This window comes from Ochotona curzoniae, unplaced genomic scaffold (genome assembly GCF_017591425.1).
Source record: "Ochotona curzoniae isolate NIBS_2020 unplaced genomic scaffold, NIBS_Ocur_1.0 contig_54, whole genome shotgun sequence".
In the NCBI taxonomy this organism is placed as follows: Eukaryota; Metazoa; Chordata; class Mammalia; order Lagomorpha; family Ochotonidae; genus Ochotona; species Ochotona curzoniae.
In genome coordinates this window covers 3,322,718-3,345,662 of record NW_024466464.1, presented here as the reverse complement: position 1 = coordinate 3,345,662, position 22,945 = coordinate 3,322,718, and the positions used below count along the sequence as shown (strand labels likewise).

The 22,945-nt window shown below is 62.1% G+C and overlaps 1 protein-coding gene across 1 annotated transcript; it reads left to right on the top strand.

The window, feature by feature from the left end:
• Positions 1-32: 32 nt before the first annotated feature.
• On the top strand, positions 33-22,664 carry LOC121162758 (kinesin-like protein KIF19). Its single transcript, XM_040989965.1, has 20 exons — positions 33-59; positions 638-718; positions 3,011-3,121; positions 3,532-3,619; positions 4,347-4,483; positions 4,681-4,806; positions 5,491-5,685; positions 6,976-7,125; positions 7,316-7,438; positions 8,497-8,632; positions 9,108-9,285; positions 10,521-10,689; positions 12,642-12,912; positions 15,856-15,977; positions 17,810-17,928; positions 19,766-19,865; positions 20,315-20,665; positions 21,447-21,570; positions 22,191-22,298; positions 22,564-22,664. Exons 1-20 carry the CDS (start codon positions 33-35, stop codon positions 22,662-22,664), a joined length of 2,817 nt encoding a protein of 938 aa, XP_040845899.1.
• The last annotated feature ends 281 nt before the right edge of the window (positions 22,665-22,945 follow it).

Genomic DNA, 22,945 nt, shown 5'->3' with positions numbered 1-22,945 from the left:
CAGCTGGCCCTGCGTGGCCGGGCCTTGAAGGCATGGAATACAAGGACCAGCAGCTGGTGGTGAGCCCCCTCGAGTCCCCCACACCCCTCAACTAGGGCCAGCCCTGCCCCTGAGGTCTGGGACCCAGCACTGCCCTCCTCACCCCAGGCCCCAGGACATAGCCTGGGCCGTGTCCACCAGGGGAGGAGATCTGGAGGTTAGGGGCTCGTAAGCACGGTCGGTCAGCTGCTGCTTCACTTGCGGATGACCACAGCAGTCACGGCTGGGTCAGGTGGAAGCCAGGGGCCCAAGCACTTGGCCTTTCCCCACTGCTTCTGCCAGGCCGTTAGCAGGGAGTCAGGTTGGAAGGGAAGCAGCTGGGACCTGACCTCACGCCCATGAGGGCTGCTGGCGTCTTGGTCAGCAGCATGACCTGCTGCACTACAGCACTGGGCTTGCACCCACCCATGTGGAGAGCTGGGGCTCAGGGTCCATCCTTGGGGTGCGGCAGGCCGGGTGCCGTGTCCCTCGCCCCTCGGTGCCTCTGCCCCCCCAGCCCTGGGGTGAGGGGAGCCATCAGCAGGGACTTCCCCAAAGGGCCCCCACCGTCACAGAGCCTGCTGAGCCTTGGGAGCTGGGGGTCCTCTCCTGCCCGCAGGTGGCACTCCGAATCCGCCCACTCAGCGACGTGGAGCTGCAGGACGGTGCCACCATCATCGCTCACAAACTGGGGGACCAGGTGAGGCTGAGGGGTGCCCAGGATGTGACTACAGCAACCACAGAGTGTACCTGGCTCTCACGCCTTGGCCAGGCTGACTTCATGGCAGAGCCACACGGGGCCTAGACTCCCGCCACACTACTCAAGATCGGGAGACAGCACAGGAATTGTATGGCATCCCACATGGGGTGCCAAGGATGGTCTGAGGCAGTGAGCTTGGGGCAAGGTCCAGCAGGTGGCGGTCAGGTGGGGGCAGGAGTGGAATGAGAGGACTCGACCGTTTCCAAGTCATGTCTGTGTCGCGGGAGGCCATACAATGACGCAGCTCTGTGCCATGAGCACCACGCCCGAGGCTGTGGACATGCGCGGGCCTTGGTGTTCATTTGCAAGAACGTGTCAGATTGGGGTAGCAGTTCTCCCCACTTGTGAAAAAGCCCAGCCAAGGATGCAGGGTGAGGGTAGAGGGAGCTCCCAGTCCCCAGGACGAGATGCAGTGGGCCACCTCCCAGCGTCCCGTGTGGTTGGCAGAGGACAGGCACCAGGGGAAGATGTATGCCCGCCCCGGGCAATGCTCATGTGGACTGAGAGGGACTGACGTCAGGGCGCCTGGGCGCAGGGCCTGCTGCGCGCCACGAAAGGCTGGCTCTGAGACCCACCAGAGCTTGTGTTTCCAGAAGCTGGTGACACATCCACCTGGTTCATTTGTAAAGTGAAGAATTCAGTGACATGCCCACTGCTGCGCACCTCACTCCAGAAATGACACTGCAAAATGTCACCCCAAAAGGACCCCACGCCCTGTCCCTTGCTGGCAGCCTGTCGGGGTCCCCCGCGCCTCATCCCTCTGCCTCACCAACATCTAGCACGTGGTGTAGCCTCCCTGAGTAACAGCAGGCTCCCTCACCTTTAAGGGCCCAGACACACTTGTCCTGGCTGCTCCCAGGGACCCATGCGCGGCTCAGCAGGCAGTGAGGCGCTGCCTGCCAGCGTGCCTGTGCATGGCTCCCATGCGCGTGCCTCTCGGTCCAGCCTCAGCCGGGGCTCCCAGCGTGCCCACCGTGATGCTCTCAAGCCAACAGCAGATAGTGCTGCTTCAGATTATTTGAGAGGGATTGACACATGTCGCAAGTGTGCTGGTTCACCCCCAAATGCCTGCAGTGGCCAGGTCCAGACAGCCAGGAGCCAGGAATTTCATCTGCGTCCCCTTCAGGGATGGCAGGGTCCAAAACACTTGGGCTTCATCTGCTGGTGTCCCAGACGCATGGGCGGGGAGTGGAAGCAGAGCGGAGCAGCCAGGACCCAGCTCCCATGTGCATGCTGGGAGCACCCCGACCAGGAGCACACCCTTGTTTACATAACAGTGCTGCCTGCGGGTGGGTTCCTTTGCTACCTCCATTTTGCAGGCCAGGGAGCTGAAGAGACCAGGCCTCCACCAGTTGGAGCGGTGGGAGCCAGGAGCACAGGGGCCGTGTGGGGGAAGTGCCTGTCGCCCCATCCTTTACACTTGGGTTTCTTGGAGGCAGAGGCAGCAGGTGGCCTGTGTCATGGGGCAAGGGCTGGACAGAAGCCAGGAGTTGCCCAGGGGAACCCGGGTCTGCCCCTGCATTGGCTGCCTGAGAAGCCCTGGCAAGGGACCTCAGTTCCCAAAGCCGTGAACCAGGGGAGGGTGAGCAGGGTCCTAGTCCTACCCAGCAGCACCCGCACCCACTCTGGCTCCTCTGAGCTGCCCTGACCCTTCCCCACACACACCAGTTCCCTGGGGAGGTTCCTTTGAACCCGTGTCCCCAAAGTCCCTGATGTGAGATCACAGATTCTGGGGCCAGCCTGGTGCGAGGAACCATGTGGGGGGGCAGTGCAGGGCCCTCCTGCAGTGCTCAGTGGCTCTGCCAGCAGCTGGGCAGGGGGAAGACAGTGTGCTGTGTGCAGGGGGAGGAGGGCGCCCCGTGTGCAGTGAGAGGGGCTGCCAGCAGCTGGGCAGGGGGAGGAGTGCGCCCTGTATGCATTGGGAGGGGCTGCTGTCCTTGGCGTGTGCGTGTGGGTGCTGGGCTGCTGTCCTTGGCGTGTGCGTGTGGGTGCTGGGCTGCTGTCCTTGGCGTGTGCGTGTGGGTGCTGGGCTGCTGTCCTTGGCGTGTGCGTGTGGGTGCTGGGCTGCTGTCCTTGGCGTGTGCGTGTGGGTGCTAGGCTGCAGGTGTGGAGGCATTGACTCCAAAGGCAGGCAGAGCCCGAGGCCTGCGGGCCCTCTCTGGCCTGGGCCTGGGGCACCACAGGCTCTGAGCTGCCCCCCTCTGCCCACTGCCCACCTTGCTGCACTCCCAGGTGCTGGTGCTCATGGACCCCGGTGAGGACGTTGAGGACCCGCTGCGTGCCCACCGGTCCCGGGAGCGGGCCTTCATCTTCGACACCGTGTTCGACCAGCATGCCTCCCAGGTGCCCGCCTGCCTCCTCCCTGCCCCGTGGGGCCAGGTCATGCCTTGGGAGGACCTCAGAGCCAAGCAGCCCAGAGTGTGACAGGTGCCAGCCTGGGCCCCGACGTCCACGGTGACCACCAGGTGCTTCCTGAGTGGGGCCAGGATCACTCCCTGGAGGCACAGCGCCACCTGACCTACAGGGGCACCTGGGGGAGAGGGGAGCAGGAGTTTTAGCACGACCAGAGCCACAGCTGCAGGCCTGCTTGGCACCAGGGGCAGTCACTGCCCAAACTCTGCTGGGCTTCCTGTCCTGTTTGTGCCCCAGAACACATCGGGGGGGCGGGGGGGAGAAGGCTTGCAGGTGCTCGATGCTGCCCTCCCAGACTCGGCTCAGGCTGTCCTGGAGACCTGTGTGCTATGCATCCGTAGGAGGAGGTGTACCGTGCCACCACCCAGCATCTGATAGAAGGCGTCGTTTCTGGGTACAACGCAACTGTGTTTGCCTACGGTCCCTCAGGTACAGTTTCTGGGCAGGTGCCCCGGTGGGAACGGGGTTGGGGCCATGAAACTCCAGCAGTTTGAGGCACCTACTGTAGGTGCTAGAGGACAGGTGGCTGACTCTGCACCCCGAAGGTGGCGTCTCCATGGTTACACGATTGCCAGGGCAGTGATGCAGGAGGTGAACTCGAGCCGTTGCTTGGCTGCCATGGGGGAGCCACGCATGCAGTCTGACTTGCAGCGGAGGCCGATGAGTATCCAGACAGCCAGACTACCTGGGCATCCTGGAAACTGGAAGGGCACAGTCCTGAGCAGTGCCTGGCCACGTCTCGGCTCGCTGGTCACTTGGGCTCCCAGAGGGAGAGAGACTTGGACGTCTTCCTTTGTGGGACAGAAAGGCGGAGTGGGGAGACGTGGTCCAGAGCGCGCCCCTTCAGGGAGTGTGACCTGTTCACCCATACTGTGACCTGTAAGCCAATGCGGACGTCCTCAGAGTCGGGAGAGAAGACCGGCCACCGTGGTTCTGCCGGTTGCCCCTGGTATTGCCACTTGGGCACCCTGGGTCCATGTGCCCAGCCTTTCTTCCACAGCCACCACACTGTACAGTGTCTTTCCAAAGGAAAAACCCGTTGTGTCCAAGGGCCCAGGGCTGTGAGCAGCCCCTGCCACCCACACAGGTTTCTCTCTGCTGTCACGTGAGACCTCCAGAGGCCCTGGCCCCGGCAGGTGTCTCGCTCCTCCCGCAGGCGCAGGGAAGACCCACACCATGCTGGGCATGGACGCAGAGCCCGGCATCTACCTGCAGACCCTCAGCGACCTCTTCCAGGCCATCGAGGAGGGCCGCGAGGACGTGGACTGCAGTGTGTCTATGTCCTATTTCGAGGTGAGCCTTCCTTCTTGGCTCAGGGGTCAGGAGCCCAGGCTGAGTGGTCCTGTGCCCATCAAGTGCAGCTGTGGGTGGCACGCGTGTCACTGCGCCCCAGGCTGGCAGGCCAGGTGGAAGCCTCGCTCTCAGGCCTGAGACTGCTGTGGGCCAGACACATTCTTTCACTCCAGGGTGACTGTTCCCCACCTTTCCAGATCTATAACGAGGTGATTCGGGACCTGCTGAACCCATCCTCAGGGTGTCTGGACCTGAGGGAAGACGCCAAGGGCAGCATCCAGGTGGCAGGTGTCACGGAGGTCTCCACATCCAACGCCCAGGAGGTGAGGCGCACACAGCACAGCTCCCTACCTGCTGGAGCGAGCCGTGCAAGGCCGGATGCGCAGCCTCCAGCTCCCGAGGCCGGCGGGACACCTGCACCGCGTCTGGTTCCCTCTGCCTCCTGGTGCGGGCCAGCGGGACACCTGCACCGCCTCTGGTTCCCCCTGCTTCCTGGTGCGGGCCACCTGCACCGCGTCTGGTTCCCCCTGCCTCCTGGTGCGGGCCAGAATCCCCGTCAACCCCGAGGTGGCTCAGCTCTGGACGTCATTACCATCCCTGATCCTGGTCATTGTCCTTGACTGAACAAGTTGTAAATGCTTTTGCAGCCGGCCCACCTCCCCGTCGGCTGAGACTGTATTGCGTGTCTCCTTGTGGTCCCCGGAGCCCGTCCTGACTCCTGCACCCTCGGCCCTCCCTGGCCGTGTGCCCTGTGGCGCTGGCTCAGGCCCTTGCTGGCTTCTCTGGTGGGCTTGGGCTGGAGGCTGGCCTTAACAGTGACTGTCAGCCGCTCTCTGTACTCTGCTGGGTGGTCAGAGTCTAACACACTGAATGGGTGCCCCCGGGCCTCGTCAGCTGCACGGCCAGTGGGCTCCGGCCTGGCCTGCTGCTCGCAGAGGTGGCTGGAGGGGCCCGGTCAGGCCGTCCGGTCACCATGGTCCAGCGGGGTACTTCCGCTCTGTCCTCAGATCATGCAGCTCCTCACCAAGGGCAACCGGCAACGCATGCAGGAGTCCACGGCCACCAACAGGACGTCGTCACGCTCCCACGCCGTGCTGCAGGTCACCGTGCGTCAGCGCAGCCGTGCCATGGACCTGGCCGAGGAAGTGCACGTCGGGAGGCTCTTCATGGTGGACCTGGCGGGCTCGGAGCGGGCAGCCCAGGTGCCTGCCCCTTGGTGCCCCCCGCCCCATCCCTTCTAGACGTCCTGTGCACACTGCTCAGTGCCCACTGAGGGACCCAGGCTGGGCTGTGGGTGCGCAGGGTGCAGCAGGGGCGGGGCCTGGGGAGTTTGGAGTGCCCGTGAGACCATGTGGGGCACGGGAGGCGTGAGCTTTGGGCGTCAGGTGTGCCGAGGCTGTGTGAGTCCAGGGAGCTGGTGCCCAAGCTGCGGGCACCCCCTTCCTTGGGCCCCTGGCTCCTCTGCCCTGTACTGGTCGACTCCGACGAGGGCTGTGGGCACTGGGCTCCCTGGGGCATTCCTTGGCCATAGGGACCCAGCCTGGCTGTGTCAGGAGGCAGTGCCAACATGCAGCATTTCCCAACCCCCTGCAGCACACAAGACACTCACGGTCAGTGTGTGGCGGGCAGCACCGTGCCCATGTGTGCCCCCACCCCCTGGGACACAGTGACTGGCAGTTGCCTGGAGAGCTGTCCGTGGCAGAGCAGCTGTGGACATGCCTTTCTCTGCTGTGTGTTGTGCGGTTTGCACCGTGAATGGAGCCAAACTGTATCTTCCTTCTGCTGAAGGCCTGTCCTTGGGGGCAGCGTGGGGCTCTGCCTCTCCTGGGCACTGGACAAGCGTCCAGGCCCGAGGCCTTCATTCCTCCAGCTACGACAGGGCAGGCTGCTGCCTGGCTCTGGGCCTTGGCCTTGCACTGCATACGCAGTGGCCTGGCTGGGCTGTCCTCAGTGCCTGCTTGGCGCTCACAGGTGTCATTTTGACACCAACAATCACTGTCCAAGGAAGCCCATGCCCCCGTGGCCCGGGCACGCAGCACGTGCAGCCACTTGTGGCTCGGCCACGCCAGCAGTGCTTAGGTGTCAGACAGCCTTGCCTGCTGGCTCCCGGAGTAGGACCTGCCCAGGGTTAGAGTGTGGTCATCCCCCAGGGACTCACGGCCCACTGGGGTGCCATGGCTGCCCTCACTGCTAGGCCTTGGTCTGGGGTTGAGATCAGCGCATGACTGGTGGGCAGTAAGCAGGAGGGAGAGAAAGAGTGAGAGACACGGGTCCCTGAGCAGGCCTGGGTGCCAGCAGGACCTGCAGGGTCTCAGGGGTGGGAGACACGCCTCTGGGCATGCAGCCCACTCTTGGTTTGTATTCTAGAAGGACTTTTCCAGCCAATGGCCCTGCAGCCTCAGTGGGGGGCTCACAGGCATCCCCAGCACAGGCAGGGCCTGCGTGAGTCTAAGGGAGCGCTCTGAGTGACCCCAGCAGTGACTGCCCCGCAGGCCCAGAACCGCGGCATGAGGATGAAGGAAGGCGCGCACATCAACCGCTCGCTGCTGGCGCTGGGCAACTGCATCAACGCGCTCAGCCAGAGCGGCGGCCGCACGCAGTTTGTGAACTTCCGAGACAGCAAGCTCACGCGCCTGCTGAAGGTGAGCACGCTGCCTGCCCCAGGACCAGCCGGGGCCTGGGTGCTCCCACAGCCACGTGGCAAGGAGCTCAGCGGCTCGCCCAGGCTGCCTGCGGTCCCTTGGGGTGAGCCCTCATCTTGAGGTTCGGGTGCCTTCGGGCCGGGCAGAGGCTGCGCAGCTCCCAGCCTGCAGCCCGGGGCTTCCCGAACAGGACGCCCTGGGAGGGAACAGCCGCACGGTGATGATTGCCCACATTAGCCCGGCCAGCACCTGCTTCGAGGAGTCGCGGACCACGCTGCTCTACGCCTACAGAGCCAAGAACATCAAGACCAGGGTGAGGTGCCCGCTGCCTCCTTGGCTGCCCAGTCATTGGCTGGCTCCTGCGCACACTGACTGCCTCGCCAGCTCACGGGGGGCTTGTGGGGTGACTGCTGAGTGCATACCCCGAGGTCAGGCCTGGGTCTGCCTCCTGCTCTGCCCTGCCAGCTGGGGACACAGCTCTCCAGGTGCCCCCTTCTGTGTCCTGGCACCGGCATTGGCCTCCTGTGGCTGCAGGGGTGGCCCCAGGTGCCAGGGTTCGGGGGGCAGTGCCTCGTGCCCTCAGACGCACCATGGAGAGTCCTCTCACCTCCTTTCTTGCCCTGTGGCCACATCCGTCCCCCCCCACCTGTCTTTGGTCCTCCCTCCCTTCCTCCCCAGTGGGGACACCTGGCAGTGGGTTTAATATCGTTCCAGGGTCCTTAGTTACACTGGCAAGTAGATAGGATGACAAGGTTGCTTCCGCAGTTGGCGTTGGGGACAGACCCACCCAGTCATGCTGGTCTGTCAGTGCCACTGCACTTGTGTCTGAGGAGCAGGCCAGCTCAAGCTACGTGAGGACTTGGCGACACGGCCCCTGCTTGGTCCTAGACCAAATGACATGCCAGCATGTGAGAGCAGCGCTTCTGGTACTCCGAGCTGGGTGCCAGCTGTTAGGACAGAAAAGCACGCTCCGGGCTTCCCAGCGAAGGGCAGGCATTCAGCGTGCGGTCACGCAGAAGTGGCCGAGGACACACGGAGGCCATGTGCGCACAGCATGCGCACAGCTGTCCCAAGAAAGACACAGAAGCACAGGCGAGACAGCAGTGGGAGAGCGGCGAGCGCGCCAAGTTACCACTTCAGCCAGCTCAAGGTGCACGTTTCTGGGGTGCTGAGGGTGTTGCTGGTGGTGTGTGGCCAGCCTCCTGAGAGGCCCTGGGCCCTCCCAGCTGTGAGCCCACCGTGTCTGTCCTGGGCGCCCCGCTTTTGCAGGCTGCATGCGATAGCCTTGGCTTTCACTGCAGAAGCGGTGTATGTTCTGCTGATGCGTGTGCCGGCCCTGCCGCGTGCCTCACCCGTCCGCCGCTCCGCCAGGTCAAACGCAACCTGATGAACGTGTCCTATCGCATCGCGCAGTACACGGACGTCATCTCGCGCCTGCGCAGGGAGATCGAGCACCTCAAGTCCAGGATCGAGAGAAAGAGCGGGCCTGCTGCCCAGGACGTGCAAGGTAGGCCAGGTGGGCCGGCGCTCTCTGCACGCCGCCCTCCCTGGCGTCCCTGTCTGTGCTGGCAGAGCAGGCAGCAGGTGTACTCCAGCAAGGACGTGCCTTCTGCCCCGCGTGGCTAGCCCACTCACCCTTCTTTGGGTTTCTAAGATCAAGTCCTGTTAACTTGAGCCCAAACCAGGCGAAGAGACAATTCAAGTCCTCTCTAACGCACACATTCACTCTGGCCTCCTCTCCATCCTCCCGCCCTTCTCCCATTCATCCCATGCTCCCCGCTGTCTGTCCGTTCTTCCCTGAACCCACCATCCACATACCCTCTCATCCACTTCCTCATCCAGCCAGCTACCACCCACCATCACGTGTGCAATGAGCTACTCCAGCCACTGACCCCATGGTCCCATTTTGCTGGGTGAGCCTAGGACTCAGGCCTGGCTGAGGGGCACTGCTCCCAGCACAGCGGCGTTCCTGCCACCCGCAGTGCTGCTCGTCCCCCCTGACCCGGAGGAGGACGGCCGGCTGCAGATGAACAGGATCCGGGCTCAGCTCGTTGGGGCCTTCCGGGAGCAGAAGGAGATGCGGAGCAGCCTGTTGGAGCTGGAGAATGCCAGCACTGAGCTGCACATGGACATGTCCCGCCACCTGCTGACCATTGCTGAGTGAGTGCCCGGCAGGGCAGCGGAGGTCCCCAGGGTGCTCCTGTCTGCTGTGGTCCAGCCCTCCTCCAGCCCTCCTCTGCCCCCAGGGCTCTAGCCAGGGCTTGCCCGTTCCTCCCCTGCCCTTCGGTCGCAGTGGCTGAGCTGGGCCAGGTGGGAGACGTGACCGCATCCCTGTGGCCTCTCCAGGCTGCAGCTGTGAGGCAGCCATGGCAGGAGTGCAGAGCAGCACCCTCGTGGAAGAGGGTGGTGAGGCTCTGAGGACGTGTGCAGCTCCTGGGCCCCGGCTCCGAGCCCTCTGCACTCTGCATGCCCACCTGTGCCCTCTGCGCAGGGATGCCTGTAGGCGCTGGCCGTGCCATTTGCCAGCTGCAGGGGTGCTGCTGTGACTCAGGGCCAGCTGGGCTCACAGCCACCTGCTGCCTGGTACTCCCCAAAGCCCTTCTCCTCTGCCATTACCTGCCTCTCCCTGCTTCCTTTCATTTTCTTTATAAATTGTGCTTTACTTATTGGAAAGGCAGAGTTACAGAGAGGAGAGGAGAGACAGAGAGAGATCCGCTGGTTCATTCCCCAAGTGGCTGCAATGACCAGGACTAAGGCAGGCTCCTCTGGTCTCCCACATGGGAGCAGGGCCCAGGCACTTGGGCCTCTGCTACTTTCCCAGGTGCATTAGCAAGGAGCTAATGGGAAGTGGAGCAGCCGGGTCTAGAACCGGCACTTGTCTGGGATGTTGGAACTGCAGACAGTGGCTTAACGTACGAGGCCATGGCACCGGCCCCAGCTCCTTTCTTAAAAACAAACAAAAAATATGCCAACAGTGCGAGACTCTTGTCAGAGAAATTCTAGATAAAAACGGACATGTCTGCCTCCATGCAGATGGCCTGGCTCCCACAGCCACCACTCCTGCTGTCTGCACGGAGCTTCGCCTTGCTGCTTAGGTTTTCTGTGGCCTGGCGCACAGTGTGGACTGTTGCAGTTTATGCTTATAGGGCCCTGCAGTGAGTACATGGATGCGGTGATTCAAGGCCCGCAGCTTACGAGACCACAGAGGGGCCTGACATAGGAGGCCAGGGTCAACCCGGGCCATGGGCAGAACTGAGACTGGAGGCCGAGCAGGCTGGGGAGTGTACCCTGGTGTGCGCAGTCACACCGCCAGCCCTGCTGGGCTTGCGTACTGGTGAGTGGCAGCTGTGGCCAGGCTTCTGCTCATATGCACCCCCCATGTGCCATGGCTGCAGCTGGGAGCGGGACAAGACCCACCTCCGTGCACACAGAGGACGCCAGGAGCCCGAGAAGGATGAGGCGCCCACGGACGGGGATGAGTCCATGGAGCCACATGAAGTGGCCCTGGCCAGGGAGGAGGTCAACCTGCTGCTGGCAGAGCAGCGGAAGACGGCAGCCCTCAAGGTAGTCACGGCGGGAGGGCCAGGAGCCACTTCCTGGTTGGCAACTGCGTGGGCTTTTGGCAGTGTCAGCCCGTCCTGGGGAGTAAGGTAGACATGGCCTGCTGGGGCACGGAGTTTGGGGAGATGAGGTGAATGGGCCAGAATCCCCCAAAGACAGACCTGGGCCCAACCCCAGGCTCGGTCTCCTCCCTGAAGTTCCGGTGGCACCAGGGCCCGCAAGGGCCAGTGGCTGTGTAAGTTCCACAGAAAGCCCCCGCTTGCCTTGCCCTCTGTGGACGGGGTTTGGGTGGCAGAGCCGCCAGTGTCCGTGAGAGCCTTGTGCCCGGGGGCACACTTGCTGTGTGCAGTCAGCACTTGGTGCTGTCCGCTCCTGTCGGCCACTCCCCTTCCTCGCCAGAGGAGGGCATCGTTCATGGGTCAGCTTCCTGTCGGATGTCTTTACTTCATCGTAGGATGATGCCAGGGCCTCTGGGCACTCATCTCACCTGCTGTCGCATGCGGGTAGGCGCGTCTGCGAGTGTGAGGGTGTGGAAGCAGGGGCAGACTGCTTAGAAGCCAGCCAAGCAAGAGACGCCCAGGCTCGATGTGTGTGCCCCTGCCATGAGGGGGCAAGTGGTTTCCCTTCCAAGTTACAAGTCAGGTCTCCCCTGACCTTGACCAGGAAGAAGGGAAGCATTTGGCCAGAAGCAGGCATGGCTTCCAGCAAGAAAGTGTGACCCTCAGGTGCCGAGCACGAGCCAGAAGGAGTGCCTGATGGGAAAAGCCTGGGGCCTTCAGGGGCTTTGGCACCAACATAAAATATGATCTGTTTCCATCTGTGTGCGGAGTCTTTGAAGTTTGCTCCTCTAGAGAATGCAAAGGATGAGTCTGTGTTACCAGGCTCAGGTCAGTGTGCCCCATATCCAGCGCAGGGCACACTCAGGCTGGGGATTGAATGTGGTCACAGCAAAGTGACCCTTGGGGACAGCTGGGCGTCCAGACGACAGTGTCCTGGAGGAGGCTGGACCTTGTGAGGAGGCTAGGTGCCCTCTGAGCCGCAGGCAAGGAGAAGGTGGCAGAGTGCGTCTGCCTGGTGGCCCAAGGCCGGGTTCCTGACTGTGGCAGCTGCGCTGTGGCTGGGGGCGGCTGGAGTTACGCTGTCTTATGGCCGCCCCAGCTGCTCACTGGCAGGCTGTGTAACAGGGCAGCTGTGGCTGATGTCTCTGCGCACATGCGTGGGTGCGTGGATCTGTCACCAGAGGCTTCCGCGGGGCCCTGCCCGGGGCAGTGAGCAGCAGGCAGATCTCCAGGCCTCTTGGCTGAGGCCGCCCTAAGAGTAGCGGTGTAGTCCTCCACGCTCCTCGTGCTGTGTGCCTGAGGGAGCCAGGCCCTCTGGCATGGGCAGATCTGTGATGTGCCAGGGTGCCACCTTCCCTGGAGAAGGCCAGAGCTCTTGGCTCCCTGTGGCTCACGCACGGGCATGTGTGGGGTGAGTCTTGGTGATGTGTCTGTGACAGCACTGTGTGTCCAGGCAGCGGTGAGGGTATGTGGTTCTGTGGATCGCCGCTGCAAGGATGGCCGGGGAGGGCCAGAGCTCATCACACAGGCCACATGGCTGAGTGCCAGGGCCAGCCAGGACAGAGGAGCAAGGGGAGCACGTGGCGTCCTAGCCTGGGGGTGGGGCAGACTGGGGGTGTGTCGTGTGTAGAATCTCAGCGCTCTGGGCCTAGGGGCTCGCGGGTGATCAGGGCATGTGGACGTTGGCCAGTGCAGGAGTGACTGCTGTGTGAGCCGTAGGTGAAACACATGCCTGCGGGTTGTCTCTAGGGATTGGCTGACCCAGAAGGCAGGTCCCAAGTCAGGAAGCACCCCCGGCCCCAGAGAGAGAGGCAGCGACGCCCACATTGCTTCCCTGAGGGCTAGGGGCCAGCACGCAGAGCCTACCAGCACCCCCCGCCCTTGTGTCTCCGGCAGGCAGGGCTGGAGCAGCGGCTGGCCCAGGCCAAGCAGAAGGTCTCGCAGATGGAACAGCTGCTGCCGCAGCGCGTCACCAGCGAGGACCAGCGCGAGGTGTTGCGGCTGCTGTGCCGGGCACACGAGCTGGAGGTGGAGAACACGGAGCTGCAGGCCAGCAACATGTGCCGCAAGAACCTGCTGTGCCAGAAGGACCTCATCATCCAGCGCTACCACCAGCACCGGCGCCTCTGCCAGCAGCTCGTGGAGGGGCAGCGGCGACTCCTGCAGGGTGAGGCCTGGCGAGGGCCGACAGTCCAGGGTGGCTGGGCTGGTACGGACTCCAGGGCCCGTCCCCCTTGCCCTGCATGTCCTCCAGGGACGTGGGCGTGCCACACACTCCCTTGGAGCTGTCATCTGAGTGCAGGAAGCCCCCTTTCCCTAGCAACCATGGAGATTACTTTGTGCCCTGCAGTGCGGGCTGGCCCTCCCTGGGCAGGCTGCCTCAGCTCTGCCTTCCCTTTCCATTGTATGTTTATTTTTAAAAATATTTATTTATTTGCTTGAAAGAGTTAGAGAAAGAGAGGGAGCTACAGAGAGAAAGATCTCCCATGTGCAGGTTCAGTCCCGCAAGTGGCCACAATGGCCGGAGGGAGCTGAGCCAATGTGAAGCCAGGAGCTTCTTCGAGTCTCCCACATTGCGCGGGGCCCGAGGCCTTGAGCTGTCCTCCGCTGCTTTGTCAGGCTCATGCGCAGGGAGTACTGGAAGTGGAGCAGCGGGACCTGGATGGGCGCCTGCACGGGACACTAGCCTCACGGGCAAGGATTAACTTGATATGCCAAGGGTCTAGTCTTTTTTTTTTTTAAAGGCTTATTTGTTTATTTATTTATTAATTTGTTGTTGGGAAAGCAGATTTCCAGAGCGGACAGGGAGAAAGATCTTCCATCCTCTGGTTACTGCCCAAATGGCTGCAACAGCCAGAGCTGAGCTGATCCAAAGCCAGGAGCCAGGAGCTTCTTCAGGTCTCCCACATGGGTGCAGGGTCCCAAGGCTTTGGGCCATCTCCACTGCTTTCCCAGGGCACAAGCAGGGAGCTGGACGGGAAGTGGGCCAGCTGGGACACGAACCGATGCCCATGTGGGGTGCTGGTGCTTACAGGGAGAGGATTAGCTTGTCAAGCCATGGCAATACACAGCGCCGCCCCGCCGCCTGCATTTCTTAGTAGGTTTATTTATTTGAAAGAGTTCCAGAGGAAGGATTGGAGACAGAGAGAAAAATCTCCCATCCATTGGTTTACTCCCCAAATGGCCACTGCAAGCAGGGCTGAGCCAAGCCAGACAAGAGGCAGCAGCCGCCCTGGGTCTCCTGCGAGTGTGGCAGGGCCCGGGTGCTCAGGCCACCTTCTGCTTGCCATTCAGGTGACGCCCCCAAGACTCAAGCCAGCGCCCATATGGTGTCACAGGCAGAGGTTCTACCCGCTATGCCACAATGCTGGTCCATCCCTCCGTTAAATGTATCTATTTTCTTTTTCTTTTTTTTTTTTTTAAGATTTATTTATTTATTGGCAAGTCAGATATACAGAGAGGAGGAGAGACAGAGAGGAAGATCTTCTGTCTGATGATTCACTCCCCAAGAGAGCGCAACAACCGATGCTATGCCAGTCCGAAGCCAGGATCCAGGAACCTCTCCTGGGTCTCCCACGCGGGTGCAGGGTCCCAAGGCTTTGGGCCGTCCTCAACTGCTCTCCTAGGCCGCAAGCAGGGAGCTGGATGGGAAGTGGAGCTGCCGGGACTAGAACCGGTGCCCATATGGGATCCCGGGGCGTTCAAGGCTAGGACCTCAGCTGCTAGGCCATGCCGCCGGGCCCTAAATGTATGTATTTCCATATTTTAATTTGAGGTGAAGAGACAGAGAAGAAGCACTGGAGAGACCTCCTGGCCACATGCCTGCAATGGCCAGGGTCTCCCACGTGGGCAGTAGGAGCCCAGCCCCCTGACCCGTCACTGTACCCCCAGGGTCTGCCTCAGCAGGAAGCGGGGCTCAGGAGCCAGCGTCAGGACTTGAACCCAGATTCTTCCGGCACAGAACAGGGGCGCCGTAACTCTCAGCCAAGCACCCACGCCCCTCTGTCCATTCTTACAGCTCCTGCCCCGTACTGTCTCTGATTGTTTTATTTTCACAGTTTCAGATTTGCATAGAAGGTGCAGTGCCAGTACACGGACTTCCCCCAGGAGTGGTAACATTGCTCTCTGACTTTCTGCGGTATCTGCTGAAAGTTCATGGGAAATAAGTCTTTCTGAAAAGCTCAGCACAGTAGCCTCGTGGCTACATCCTCACCTTGCAACCAATGGCATCCCACATGGGCGCCGGTTCATGTCCCACTGCTCCGCTTCCCATCCAGCTCCCTGCCTGTGGCCTGGGACAGCAGTGGAGGACGGCCCAAAGCCTTGGGACCCTGCACCCACGTGGGAGACCCGGAAGAAGCTCCTGGCTCCTGGCTTTGGATCAGCTCAGCTCCAGGTGTTGCAGCCAGTTGGGCAGTGAACCAGCAGATGGAAGATCTTTCTCTGTGGCTCTCCTCCTCTCTGTATATATGACTTTATAATAAAAATAAATAAATCTTTAAAAAAATAAATCTTAAAAAAAATCTATGTATGGATTTCAATTTTTTTTACCCCCAAATAAGATTATTTTTTAATTCCATTGTCCACCAACATTGAACTCCTGCCCCTTTGCCGCCTTCTGCTGCCTCTCCCTGGCATATTTTGGGATGCCCTGAAGTGTGTGGAGCACGGAGCATCCATGTTGATGAAATGCCACCGGGCAGACCTTATTCAACTTGCTAACGTCTTGCTCATGTCCCCTTGCATGAGCATTGGTCCCTCACGCTGGTGCCACAGCTGGCCCCCAGAGGCCCGGGAGGCCACCCTTTCTGGGCCACAGGGCTTGAAAGGGTGGCCTCCCGGGCCTCTTGGCTCTATGTTCTCTGTTCTTTGGAGCACATGCCTCGCTATGACTTGCACTTGACACTTTCAGAACTGTGACAAGCATCGTGCTGCCACTGCACAGCCACGTGGAGCAGCACAGAGAAGCCCCTTTCCAGCTGGCTGGGGGGCTGCCTCAGATCCCTGCAGCAGTGGCTCTGTCAGGCCAGCGACAGGTGTTTGGCCTGATTCTGGGTTGGTGGGCGTTGTCGTCCATGGTTGTGCTAAGCTTTGTTTCCTGGCCCTGCAGAGCACAGCATCCCAGTGCCTGAGCACCTGGACAGGCGGTACTGCCTGTACTCACAGGAGCTGGGCGAGGGTGCCCTGGACCGCCTGCTGCTGCTGCACTCGGTGATGGCCAGCTCCCTCCAGGTGAGTCCACCCCGCCAGCTTCCTGGGCCACCGTGCGCGGCCTGGCTGGGGGCTGTGAGGGGTGTGGGGGCTGTGAGGGGTGTGGGGGCTGTGAGGGGTGTGGGGGCTGTGGGGGCTGTGAGGGCTGTGAGGGCTGTGGGGGCTGTGGGGGATGAGGGGGCTGTGGGGGCTGTGGGGGCTGTGAGGGGTGTGAGGGGTGTGGGGGGTGTGAGGGGTGTGAGGGCTGTGAGGGCTGTGAGGGCTGTGAGGGCTGTGGGGGATGTGGGGGCTGTGGGGGCTGTGGGGGCTGTGAGGGGTGTGGGGGCTGTGAGGGGTGTGGGGGCTGTGAGGGGTGTGGGGGCTGTGGGGGCTGTGGGGGCTGTGAGGGCTGTGGGGGCTGTGGGGGCTGTGGGGGCTGTGAGGGCTGTGAGGGCTGTGGGGGCTGTGGGGGCTGTGGGGGCTGTGAGGGGTGTGGGGGCTGTGAGGGGTGTGGGGGCTGTGAGGGGTGTGGGGGCTGTGAGGGGTGTGGGGGCTGTGAGGGGTGTGGGGGCTGTGGGGGCTGTGAGGGGTGTGAGGGGTGTGGGGGCTGTGGGGGCTGTGAGGGCTGTGAGGGCTGTGGGGGCTGTGGGGGATGAGGGGGCTGTGGGGGCTGTGGGGGCTGTGAGGGCTTTGGAGGGCTGTGGGGGCAATGGGAACCCTGAAGCCCCTGCACACTTAGGGCTACAGTATTAGGGTGCTGTCACAATTTTCAGGGCCAGCCCCCCCCGGGACTTCCGGCTCATCTGCCTGGAGTGCATGTTATGTTTCTGCTTGCATTATTTGGAGTGTCTTGCCACTCTTCCCAGATGTAGACATGGCGCTCGCTCGCGCGCTCTCTCTCGGTCTCTCACTCTCACGCGCACACAGACTTTCAGTTTTAGAGCAGGTTAGGTGGACAGCAGCACAGTGGAGGTGCAGGTTACCCAGTGGCCGCACCAGTGGCCCTGGCTCCAGTGCTGACCGTAACACTCGAGTTCAAGTTCAGAACCAAAATCCCCACAGAAGAGAATTCAGTTCAAAGCAGCTTCACTGGGAGTGCTCCCGGCAGGCTTCACTGGCCTGGTACGGATGGCGGGCCAGGGACGTCGCATCCGGAGAACATGAGCTGTCATTTTATCAGGAGGCTGCAGAGGTGACTTTGAGGGCAAAGGCGTGTGCCTTGTGGCACCACGGAGTGCTGTGGGCTCCTTCCGACTTGGTGAACCCACACTCACTCTTGGCCGGGAGGGGCTGTATTCCGCAGGTGGGGCCTTACCAGCCACCGTCTCAGCCGAATCCTGGGCTGCCCCTCACCCTCCTGGCTGGGCCGCACGCTGACCCAGCTCGCTGCGGCTCATACCCAGCCTATGCAGAAGCAGGTGCCCATGCCCACCCGTCACGACCGTGTCTCCAGGGGGTTCACCGCCTTTCAGCCCCTCAGTGCCCCTCCCCTGCCCTGTGGACCCCCTCACTTCCCTCTGCCTGTACCAGAATGTCACAGAGCTGGAGTCACACAGCCCAGGGCCCATGTAGTCTGCCTTCCCCCACAGTGCTGTGCAAGGTCGCCCCACATCCCTGTGTGACGTGGGAGGCCATTTCTCAGCAGTGCTCAATACCGATCCGTGGTCTGCGGCAGGGGTTCTGACAGTTCTGACCGCCCACCATCTTTCCAAGGTCGAGGCTGTGTCCCTCTCTGCGTGGGATGGAGGCCAACTTGCCAGCTGCCCTGTTGCATTTCCTTCCAAGCTGTGGCCTGGAGTGGTGGCTCCGTGTTCCGGGCTGGCAGGGAGGAGACCTGCCTGGCGGCCTCACTCAGTCCCTGTGTCCATTTCCAGGATGGCTCTGTGGTATCTCCCCCACTGGGAGAAGCTGCCCCGGAGCAGCCCCCTGACCTGGAGGACCTCCCGTGGGCTGCCCAGTCTGAGCTGCCCCCAGTGCTGTTGGAGAGGAACAGGTAAGGAGAGCATTGCCAAGCCTCCCCACCAGGGCCCCCCTGGGATGGGGAGGGCTGAGGTGCCCGTCGTGTCCAGCCCAGCTGGCAGCGCTTCTACCCGCTCGGGCAGTGGGCTGCCCTCCCTGCATGCTGCTTTACATGCCATGGACACAGCCCAGGAGACTCCCGCTTGGGTGGTCTGGAGGCAGAGGCTAGGGCAGCCCTTGTGCTCTCTGCGTGTCTTTGGTTCAGAATTTGTTAAGATGAATTAATTTATTTGAAAGACACAGTGTTGGAGAAAGTGGAGGGAGAGAGAGATCGCTCCCATCCACCGCTCACAACATCGGGGGCTTTGCCAGAGCCAACGCCACAGCCCGGGGTGCCATCCGATCTCCCCCATGGTGCAGGGGCCCAGACACCCGGGTGCCGTCTGGATCTCCCCCACAGTGACAGGGCCCTGGACACCCGGGGTGCCATCCGGATCTCCCCCACGGTGGCAGGGGCCCAGACACTTGTGCTGTCACCTGCTCCTCCCAGGCACATCAGCAGGGAGGTGGGTTGGAAGTGGTCTAATCCAGCTGCCCGCTGGGAAAGCAGTGGGAACTGGCCCAAGTGCTGAGCCCTGAGCCCGTGTGGGAGACCCCGAGATCCTGTAAGCATGATCATCATGGGGATAGCCAGGACGGGCTGAACACTCCAGTGTGGGACACTGGCACCTCAGGCTGCACATGACGCCAGCTCGAGTGTGGCTTCGATTCCCAGCAAGGTCAGCAGCACCTGCTCACGTGGTTCAGGGCCCCTCTGAAGTGAGGTTTCTCTGGCTTTGCCCCAGATGACTTTGCAGCTGGGTACAGTCTCGGTGTGGCTGCTGCATGGTGCCCAGGTCTAGTCCTGGGGCTGGGGGAAACGAAAGTGCTCAGAGCTACCCGGAACGCAGGCGTGTGTGTGTGTGTACGCTGCATGCACGTGTGAGCAAGCACTGCATGTCCGTGTCGTGTGTGTGCAAGGTGTGCACGCCTGACCTTGTGCAATTGTGGTGAGCTGTATAGGTGCTCTCTGACCAGGGCCTCCCCTCCCCGAGCTGCCATTGTGCCTGTCTGCGAGCCTGCGGCTGTGTGAGTTGAATAAACAGGCTGTGTCAGCCTCACTTCAGGAACCAGGTGCTCCAGCCCCAGGCCGCTGGTGGGTCCAGCGCTAGCCCGGCTTCCTCCTAGCTGCCACCAAATGGCACGCTTCTGTCTCTGCCAGAACCCTTGCTGCGACAGTGCCCCCTAGGGGTGTCAGCGGGCAGAGGGCCCTCCAAGCTGTGGCTGGGTCGGGGGGCTCCGCAGCCTGGCCAGCCCAGCGGCTCCAGCCCCCCACCCCTGCTGTGGTGTTTTCATGACACGTGCATGGTCAGTCATGTCATTGTTCCCTGTCGGAGACCTCGTCCCGTCCTGACCCGAGCTTGTTGGACACCCACCCTGCAGCCGGTGGCAGCCACCTCCGGAGTGTGACAGAGGCCTTGTGGCTCAGAGCAGGCCCGGGGTTCTGCAGGAACCGACAGAGCCAGGCACATCTTTGTGTTCCAGCCCCCCTGTCCCTTCTGCTCTCCAAGGCCAGAGGCCTTTCAGATGGGGTGTGGTTGGGCGGGGCTGCACCTGCTGAAACCCACGGCTGGCTGGCAGGGCTGTGTCGATGGCTGAACAGGCCCGGCTCAGCCTCAAACCACACACGAGCATGCTGAGGTCACCACCTGACCTGACGTGAGAGCACAGTCCACCAGAGACCCCTGCTGTGGCTCCCCTGGCTGTGACATGGGACTCTTGGGCCCGGCAGCTGGCCCTCTGACACCTCCGTGTCTCTCCCACAGCCACAGCGCAGGCCCTGGCTCGCCGAAAGCCGCACCGTCCAAGAGGCTGGGCAGGCAGGATTCCCTCCTGCCCCTGTCCTCCCTGCTCACACCTCCAGCACTCGAGGTAAAGGTGCCTGACCAGGGCCTGGGCCTGCAGCCTTTTCCCTTCCAAGTCGGGTCATCCTGGCACTGCCCACTGCTGGGTCAGGAATAGGTTAGTGGGAAGGAAGCCACTGGGTGGTGGCAGCCCTCACCATGGTGCTGTGGACGCGGTCAGCAAGTGCTGCCCTTCTGGCTTCCAGAGGCTAAAATCCCACAGTTTGGCACTGGTGCGGGATCCTTGCCGGGTTCCCCCAGCTCTTGGAATGCCAAAGGCTGTGCCCTCCTGTTCCTGCACTCACTCTCACTTCCCAGGCCTCGGCGTCCTTTCCTCACCTCTAGGTGGTTTCAGGCCCACCCCTCTCCTGGAAGTGCCGTGAGGTCACTGGGCATCACACGCCCTTCCTTGTCCCTGTCCTTGTCATGGCTCCACCCCTGGCGCGGTACTGATGGAGCCTCTGACTTCCCCTGCAGAGGCCGGCCCTGCTGAACAGGAAGAACTTGGTCTGCATGCTGCAGCCGGCGGCCAGCCCGGAGCTGAGCGCCTCTGCCCTCCAGGAGATGGCTGAGGGCACCAAGGGCATCGCCCTTCTCGCGGCCAGCCGGCGCTCCAAGGCGCAGGCCCAGGAGGGCGGCAGTGGCCATTCCTCCCACCACCTCCTGGAGGAGGCAGCCCCAGAGCCCAGGGACCAGAAGCCCAGCACCAGCCCGGGTCTCAGCCCTGCCCCTGGGAGGCGACCCCGAGCCAGCCCCTGCAGGGAGCCCTCCAGGGGGGTGAAGGACAGCAGGGAGCAGTCAGCCTCCCTCCCCTGGAGCACGCAGCCGGTGAGTGGAAGCCGGCTGGGCCCCCGGGAAACAGAGACAGGGTCCCTCTTGCTCCTGTTGCTGTTCTGGTTCACTCCCCAAATGGCTGTAATCTGATATGAGCCCGTCTGAAGCCAGAAGCCAGCAGCTTCCTCCAGGTCTCCCATCTGGGGCAGGGACCCGAGGCTTTGGGCCGTCCTCCACTACCTTCCCAGCACATACGCAGGAAGCCAAGTTGGAAGTGGAGCAGTTGGGACTAAAACTGGCGCCCACGTGGGATGCTGGCACTGCAAGTCGATTAGAACGCTGCACCAAAGTGCTGACCCCATGGAATCTGGTTTTGGCTTTTTTTTTTTTTTTTTTTAAGATTTTTCTTTATTGTTTCCCTTGGTGGTGGGGGCTGTTGAGCCCCAAGCTGTGGGCCCAGGAGGTTGGTGAGCCAGGGTCCCAGAGCCACGTGTACAGGAGGCTGGCCTGGCTGGCAGGCAGCAGGTGGGGGACGGTTCTGTTTGCCCCGTGCGCGCTCAGGCTGGGGGGGACAGCGTCTCACTCAGCCCCCCAGTAATGTGAAACTCTCCCGAAGCAGCTGCTGGGCGACGTGTAAGCTGCACTGTGCCATGGGGCGGAGGGGACATGTGGCCAGAAGAGTGGTGTCTGTTCACTCACTCATGGCTCACGCGTGGGGCTGAGGACACATTCAGCCGTGATCCTGCTGTCATGTCCCGCAGCGGGCTGGCACCCTGGCGCAGGACGTGGCAGGTCGTGTCTCTGCCACCCTGCCCTGCTCTGGTTCCCCCTGTAGGCGGCCGTGGAGCAGCAGGGGCAGGGCCAGCCCTCTGCCGTGCCCACCCGGTCGCCCGGAAGGAGCTTTCTCCCCCCTGTCACTGTGGTCTCCAGGATGAAGCTCAGCCACAGCCTCCATGCAGGTAGAAATGGGGCGGGTGGTGGCTGCCTTGTTCGGGGTCTCTGTGCCCACCCCTCCGAGGGTGGGTGGATCAGGAAAAAAACAGACAAAAACCAGCCGTGCGAGTGAGGCCTTTTTAATTGGAAAGGTAGATTTTACAGAGTAAAGGAGAGACAAAGATGTGCTGCCTGCTGGTTCACTTCCAAGTGGCTGCAACGGTTGGATCTGAGCCAATCCGAAGCCAGGAGCCAGGAGCTTCCTCCGGGTTTCTCAGGCCCTCACCCAGCCCCTACTGCTTTCCCAGGATATGGGCAAGGAGCCAGATGGGAAGCAGAGCAACAGGGACATGAACTGGCATCCCTGTGGGGCCCTGGCATGTGCAAGACAAGGATATAATCGCCAAGCACTGTGCCAGGTCCAGGCCCAGTTTTTAAAAACCTGAAACATTCAACAAACCAACCAACCCACTTAAAATGCTTCTTGTCCTTTTATGTTTTCAGAAGCTTTTCTCACTCTCCTTGTCCTGGTTGTGTCATAAGGCTTGCGCAGCCTCACTGGGCTTGACCCGAGGAGCAGAGCCTTGCCCGACGCGTTGCACGGTCCCTGCAGCTAACCCCGCCCCTGTGCTGCTCTCTCTGGCAGATGACCACACATCGCACGTGCCTGAGGTCAGCTTCACCTTCCCCAGCGCCGTGTGGCGGAGCAGCCCAGGCTCCAGCAGGGTGCCCCTACTGCCCAGGGACATCCGAGGTCAGTGGCCGACTCCTCCTCTCCCTGTGCTGCCCCCAGCCTCGGGGATTTTCACGCAGGCCCCATGGGCCAATTCAGGACACACGGCAGCCCCTGTACAGCAGAGGCTCTGTGGGACAGTCCCACAGGGCCAAGGCAGTGGCCCTGGTGTGGCAGGGCAGGAGGCAAAGGGACCCTGGGCTGTGGAACTCCCGATCCCCACGAGGCCCGGCTTGTGCATCTGCCAGGCCCACGGGCTGACTGATATATCTCCCCATCTCTGCAGGGTCCACAGACAGCATGGGCCAGCACCACAGCCCACTGCCCCCCAGCAACCCCCGTAGGCCCCAGGGCGGCAGCGCCAAGATAGCAGGAAGACCCAAGTAGATGGCAATGAAGCAGGCACATGGGGCTGAGGGGACGACAGAGGCCTGACCTGGGCACCTACAGGTGGGTGGGTCCCATCCTGTCCCATCCAGGGAAGACTGCCCTGGAGGGTCCAAGCCCTTCCCTCAGGATCCGCTCTGAGGGGCAAGACCCCCAGGCACTGCCCACCCCTGGGGCTCTGGCTGTGGAAGCCATTGCAGGTAGGAGCCTCTGTCCACCGCTCTCCTGGGAAAGACCACCGAGTCCTCACCCTGCCAGGACACGGGCATGCCGCTGTGCGC